Source organism: Nicotiana sylvestris, chromosome 2 (assembly GCF_000393655.2).
Source record: "Nicotiana sylvestris chromosome 2, ASM39365v2, whole genome shotgun sequence".
Taxonomy (NCBI): Eukaryota; Viridiplantae; Streptophyta; class Magnoliopsida; order Solanales; family Solanaceae; genus Nicotiana; species Nicotiana sylvestris.
Genome location: NC_091058.1, coordinates 209,575,229 through 209,582,432, shown reverse-complemented (window position 1 = coordinate 209,582,432; position 7,204 = coordinate 209,575,229). Strand labels below are relative to the sequence as shown.

General features: G+C 36.5%; 1 protein-coding gene across 2 annotated transcripts; it reads left to right on the top strand.

Moving 5' to 3' along the window:
• Window positions 1-1,273: 1,273 nt before the first annotated feature.
• LOC104216544 (peroxisomal membrane protein 13) lies at window positions 1,274-6,245 on the top strand. 2 transcript variants are annotated; one of them, XM_009766620.2, is made up of 5 exons: window positions 1,274-1,449; window positions 3,212-3,442; window positions 4,323-4,654; window positions 5,353-5,445; window positions 5,603-6,245. In XM_009766620.2, exons 1-5 carry the CDS (start codon window positions 1,422-1,424, stop codon window positions 5,813-5,815), a joined length of 897 nt encoding a protein of 298 aa, XP_009764922.1. In that variant the 5' UTR covers window positions 1,274-1,421; the 3' UTR covers window positions 5,816-6,245. The 2 variants fall into 2 exon arrangements, with proteins under 2 accessions (XP_009764922.1, XP_070024537.1); XM_070168436.1 differs by having other exon boundaries at window positions 1,275-1,449; window positions 3,209-3,442.
• Window positions 6,246-7,204: the final 959 nt, after the last annotated feature.

Below are 7,204 nucleotides of genomic sequence, written 5' to 3'. Positions count from 1 at the left end.
AATGTAAAAATAGTAGATAATTAAATATATATACATGTAATAGGTATATACATGATATTATAATAGTATATTTTTATATTTGGTATAATTTATGTATAAACAATATACATGACATATTTTATTTATACCATTCATATAAATATTCAAAGTACTTAAAATATTTAGAGAATATTTGAATGCTAATTTAAGGGACAGAAATTTAGAAGAGAGAGAGAGAGTTAAATGCTAAATAAATCAACTTAAATTTAGATAAATAAGGATGAAATTGATCTCCGTAATTTGTGTTACTCATTAATTGTGCATATAATCTTTGTAATATGCTAGTATTGTAAATGAATCTGCTATATGTGGAATAAACCAGAAATGATATTATTTATTTAAGTACTTTTCAAAAGATGGTCCGTCATATATTTTTCTCTATTTAGCTGAGGGTAAACACATCAATTTAATTGGATCAGTGACTATTTTACCATTGTAATTTAGAATATGATTAAACTCTAATAGCCGACCTAACACGTGGCTATTTACCAAGATCATTTGTTTAGATCGTAAAAATAGCACGGTATGGTCAGTTTCGGGTTGGTCATTCAAAAATAGTCAGCGTTTACGAAGTCAATGAAAAATAGCTACTATTTTTCTATAACAGAGACCGGTCTAGCATAATATACTGGAGTTCGGTGCACCTGTGTATGAACTCCAGCATAATATGCTGGACCGATACACTTTGCTGATTCCAGTATAATATACTGGAGACTAGAGCACCAGTGCTCCAAACTCCAGTATATTATATTGGACAATTATACTTGCTGGAACTCCAGTATATTATGCTAGAGTTCTAATGTACTTATGGTGGAACTCCATCATATTATGCTGGAGTTACAGAATACTTATCTTGGAACTCCAGTATAATATGCTGGAGTTCAAGCATACTTATGCTGGAACTCCAGTATAATATACTGGCATATTTTTTGGGTTTTGAACAGTGTTTTCACTCAAATTTATCTTTACATGAAAAGTGGCAAAATTTCGATTACTTTTTAAACTGCGCTATTTTTGAACGATCAGTTGTAAATCTAGCTATTTTTGAATTTCTCCCGTTTAGACCGTCTCCAATCCCAAGTATAGCCCAACTGACTTCGGCCCAAATCTGTTAAAAGATTAGCCCACACCGACCACAGCACCGCGTCATTATTGGTTGAAAGGGCAAAATAGTCAATTCGAAAATCCCATAACAACCAAAAAGAAACGTCACGCGAATTTTCTTGGTCCTCGCAATAACAGATTACAGATAAAATCAAATTTATATTTATATTCTAGCTTAAAATTTTCCTTATCAATAATTTTTCCTCTCTCTACTTTCTCTCTCCGTCACATCGGTCGTCTTCCGGCGACTCTTCTTCCTCTTCTGATCTATCCATTTGATGGATAACGGACCGCCTCAGCCGTCAGGTTAATATATTTTTCTGTATCGCGATTTTTTTGGTGGATTTAATTTTGTGTTTTTGAAGTGTTCTCTTTTTTAGATTTTATGTTCGGGTTAACTTGTGTGCACCTTGATTAATTTACTGGATACTTGTTATTTGATACCGGCACATATATCGGATAATTCTGTTAGCCTAAATTTAGACAGGTGGAAAGAATTACCTAGTTTTTGTTTTTTTATTTAAAATTTTGTGGTTGGGTTAACTTGTGTGCACCTTGATAATTTACTGGATACTTGTTATGTGTTACCAGCATATGTATGGAACAGGTGGAAAGAATTACGATTTTTATTTATTTATTTATGTTTGCCTTTGTTGAGTCTCTGATATAGCCGACTCCAACTTGTTTGGGACTGATGTATAGTAGTTGTTGGTGTTGATTTGAACTCTGGTTTCCTATGGTCCATTCTAGCTGCTAAGCCACACCACTATTTGGTATTGGAATAATTTAAACCAGAATAGAGCGGATATGAGACCGACTAATTTGGGATCAAGTTTTTCGATTGTATGGAATTTACTTAGTTCATGTGTCCTTTTTCGTTCCGATCAAGATGCATTTGAATGGGAATTGCGCTGGAGCTCTTGCATACTGGAAATTAGTTAAGAGATTGGGGCTTAGGTTTGCTTTCAATCTAACACCTTTACCCACTTGACACTGATTTTTATGCACATTTTGTATTTTCTAGTGTCTTAGATTTAGGTGTTAAGGTTGGTGTTGTCTACCGTACGTATATATAATGTGGTTCTGATAAAGCCTCTAACTTTCCTCGTAGGAAATCTCAATCTTCTAGGAGTGTAAAAGGTCAAATTATTGAGCATTGGAATGTAATTGATCATAGTGGAGCAGAACAGATATTGGGCATTATATAACTGACTACAACTAGTTTAGGATTAAGTCAAGAGCCCGTTTGGATTGGCTTGTTTTAAGTGCTTTTAAGCCATTTTGTAGTGTGTGGATAAAGTAAAAAAGTGCTTTTAAGAACTTATTTTTAAGCTAAAATGATAAAAACAAGCCAAAAGCCAAAAGTTAGAATTCCTAACTTATGGCTTAAAAGCTATTTTGGCTTAAAAGTCACTTAAAACAAGCTCATTCAAACGGGCTCATAGTTGATTAATTGATAGGACACTTTTGCATTTGAGCTGATCTCAGGGTTCGTGGCAAAAATTTTGAGTTGTTTCAAAGAGGGAATGTCGGTATGAAATACCATTAAAGCCATTCATTAGCCATTTAAAATGTATTTACAGGGTCATATTTTTGCATGTGATGAGATAATTGTGTACCCTACAATTCGATCATTGATCATTAGAAGTAGTATAAATAAATTAAAGCAACTTCATTACACATGCCATAGCGACTTCTAGCAGTTGATACTTTGCAATCTTAAAGCACACTTCTTTATAGAATTAATAATTAGGGAGAAAGCATACACGGAATTTAATATCTTTGTAAACTTTGGTCTTAGTTTCTTACAATAGTAGTTGCTATGTATTTATTTTGGTCAGTTTAAATAGATTGCCACATTTAAAGGCTATCTAACATGTTACTGGTTTCTCACAGTAGATTTGTCTATTTATTATAAGAGCAAGGTTTAAAGAAATTTTAGGCATTCCTAGTAAGTACTTTTGTTTTATTTGATTAGAATCCACTGAAGCAATCTATTCTCGACTAACTCGTTTTTCCTCTTTTCACTTTCGAGTATTATTGAGCTAATGTTTGTTTTCCACAGCAGGTAATAGCCCACCTCCGAAACCTTGGGAACGAGCTGGGTCCTCTTCGGGCCCTACACCTTTTAAGCCCCCCTCTTCTGGTAACACGAGTGACGTAGTAGAGGCATCCGGAACAGCCAGGCCTGGTGAGATTGTTTCAACTGCTAATAGGAATACAGCTGTTAATAATAGCACACTTGCAAGGCCTGTGCCTCCTCGACCTTGGGAGCAACAGCAAACTTACGGTAGCGGAGGTATAAGATGTTTATTAGTTCATTCTATAAGATGTTTATTAGTTCATTCTCCCTCTCGCTTTTCTGTGTGTGTGTTTTGTGTTTCCAGTTAAGAGGGTTGACTATCCAGAAATTTATGATTTCAAACATGTCATTTTTAATCCTCAAAGACACTATTGATGTCTTTCATGCTAGGACAGCTGTGTTATGGTTTTGTAGTGTCCTTCACATCCTTAAGGTCCACTCTTGATATCACAAATGCTGGCCCCCTTGCATCAAAGACTGTTTATTAGTGATGTGTATTATGATCTCGGCTTTAGAAGCATGCATGTGATTTTTCATTATCATAACGCAATATGTGATTTATTATTACGCACGCCATCATTAACTAGGCAAGTTCTTCCGTTATATATTCTGATTTGACTTACTGTGTAATTCTATTGCATGCATTATAAGATTGCCTTGTTTAAAAAAAGCATTATAAGGTATCGAAGTCTGAACTCAAACTGCCCCACCCCACTTATCCTTTTTTTGGTACTCATCTTAGTCATGGATCCTGTTAAATTGCCTTAACCTCTGATTGAATATTCCATGGAACTGGCATCCATCCTGTTAAATTGCCTTCATTCCGGGATGAAGTGCCTACTTGACTTTGATTCATTTGCAATAAGATGTCTATGCATATGCAACCCTCTGGAAGTATAAATAGCATCTTTGTGTTTACCTAGCCAAATCTTAATGTTGTTATGGACATACTCTTTTTCGTTTCCCCTTACACTGATGAGGACTTTCCTGATTGTTGAAGGTTTTGATCTTGTAATTGAAGTTAGTAATTGAAATTGAAGTAAGAGGAGCTGAGGCCTTTTATAAAGAGTATCGATCTGATTATTTGCTTATGCAGGTTATAATACAGGGATGAATTATAATTCTGGATATGGAACTGGAATGTATGGTTCTTCTTATGGTGGTGGCTATGGAAGCACATATGGAAGTGGTTTGTATGGAAACAGTATGTATAGAGGAGGTTATGGTGGACTTGCAGGTGGTGGCATGTACGGTGGTGGAATGTATAATAGTGGGTTTGGTGGCTCAATGGGGGGTTATGGCATGGGCATGGGCGGCATGGGTGGCATGGGTGGCATGGGCATGGGCGGCTTTGGGGACCAAGATCCAAATAATCCCTATGGTGCTCCATCTTCTCCACCAGGCTTCTGGGTTTCCTTCATGCACGTGGTAAGCTCTAACAGTACCAAATAATCTATTTCTGTTCTATAAGTTTGCCCTAAAATGAATTTGATTTGCATAAGTCTCTCATTTGACCTGCACTTCAAGTAAAAACTATATTGGCCTTATTGCTGAATTTTTGTTTTTGGATTGGATAACAGACTAAAATTAGGTGCATGTGAATGGGTAACGGAGCAAGGCCTCCAAAATAAAGGGGTGGAATCACATAGGGAAGGATAGAAATTTAACAAGGCTTGTGAAGTTTCAGTGGCTTCTTGCAACTCCTGGGTTTCTGTAATGAGATACTTTTAGCTAGACCCCACTTTATCCCAAAAAGAAACTTTTAGTTAGATTCCTCAATGTTTTTGATAATAAGATCCAGGCTAAGCTTTTATAAATTGTGTACTCTCTCTTATTTGACATTTGTGATTTTCTTGCCTGCAGTTAGTAGGTTTGTCAATACCTATGACTAAGAACTTGAGGGCCCCTTTGAATTATCAAAAAGTTCAAGGAGATTTTAATGAAATTAAGAGTTCTTTTACGTATTTTATTTTGGGTTCTGGTGTGAGGAGAGGGTTGCTCTTTGGTACCTGGTGCTCTTGAAACTACTAGTAACATAGGGTATTAGTCTTTACTTCATAGACATCATGTATGTCTTTTGGCCTTGATAACTAATTGTTTGACTTCCTGTGATTGTAATAATGTAGATGCAAGGTGTTGTAACTTTCTTTGGCCGCGTCGCAATGTTGATAGACCAGAATACCCAGGCATTTCACATGTTCATGTCAGCAATGCTTCAGGTATCTCTTCACTTACAACTGCCCTTGCACCCCAACAGTTTTAAGTAACTAGTGCTTCGTTTCATTGTCCTTTAGAATTGTATTTCTACTGTCCTAATAATTTGTGGAAAATACCCTGGATATATGACATGATATTTCACTAAAATGCCTTTTGCAGCTGTTTGATCGCTCAGGAATGTTATATGGAGAGTTGGCCAGATTTGTGCTGAGATTGCTTGGTGTTAAAACAAAGCCTAACAAAGTTCATCCCCCGGGCCCTGGTGCGCTTCCTGGTCCGCACCATCCTCATGGCAATCAGAACTTTATCGAGGGGCCTAAGGCTGCTCCAAGTGCTGGCTGGGACAATGTGTGGGGGGATAATGCACAATGATCCTTAGTAGTTAACTTCGAGTTGTCACCTACCATCAGAAGCAAATGACAACAGGCTGCAATCTGTATGAAAGTTACAGTATTGATAAGAGCTATGCTGGTGTACTCCTATGTAAAGCCGATCTACCGTGAGAGATCGGCCTGGCATATAAATGAGGAAAATCTCTCTCTCTCTCTCTCTCTCTCTCTCTCTCTCTCTCTCTCTCTCTCTCTCTCTCTCTCTCTCTCCCCCTAATTTCATAGGGGACTGCCAAATTGTGTGGGATTGTAGGCTATATCAATCTGCTCCCTAAGTTTGGGGATGAACCGATAGTTCTATAGATATGATGTGTGATTTCTGTTGATTGGTGATAAATGTTTCATTGAGCAAGATTTGTAAATCCACCAGTTGCAAAGTCCTTAATGACTTGATGGCTATCTACTTTGTTATACATGCTCTTAACCTGCTTTTTTTTTTTTAAAACACATTTAAGGCATTCAAAATGTATTTTGCATACTTACGAGGTCATTCTTGATTCCTTTAACTTGTTGATAAAAATGCATAGTAATTTCTTTCATACTTCCATTGAACGGCAACAACAACAACCCGGTGAAATCCCACTAGTGGGGTCTGGGGAGAGTAGTGTGTACGCAGACCTTACTCCTACCCCGAAGGAGTAGAGAGGCTGTTTCCGAAAGACCTTCGGCTCAATAAGGCAAAAGGACAAAAGTGTTATAAAATAAAAGCAATGCAGTAAAATGTAAACAAGAAGAGATAGAGAGAATGGAGAAGTGTTTTCTTCTTTCACTTTGGTGTATTTTCCTATCTATTACAAGGCCTTTATATAGGCATGAAAAGTGAAGAAAATATGTCATGGAATATGTCATTGAACATAAAGAATATGTCATTGAATATGTCATTAACCATTTGAGAGAAAGATCATGGAGGAAGAGTAGACATCCACCATATTTTGATTTTTATCATAACACTCCCTTTGGATGTCCATAAATAATGTGTCTCGTTAAAACCTTATTAGGAAAAAGTACACATATTTAGAAATATGCCTTTTGGTTGCCTCGTTAAAAACCTTGCAGGGAAAACCCAATGGGACAAAACCTTGTAAGGGAAAAAGAGTACAACGCGTATTAACTCCCCCTGATGAGAAATCACTTAATGTCTCGAAGACGACGCATTCCAATCTTATATATCAGCTTTTCAAATATTGAGGTTGGTAATGCCTTAGTGAACAGATCAGCCAAATTATTACTTGAACGAACTTGTTGTACATCTATTTCACCATTCTTCTGAAGATCATGAGTGAAAAAGAATTTCGGTGAAATGTGTTTTGTTCTATCTCCTTTGATATATCCTCATTTCAATTGAGCTATGCATGCAGCATTGTCTTCATAC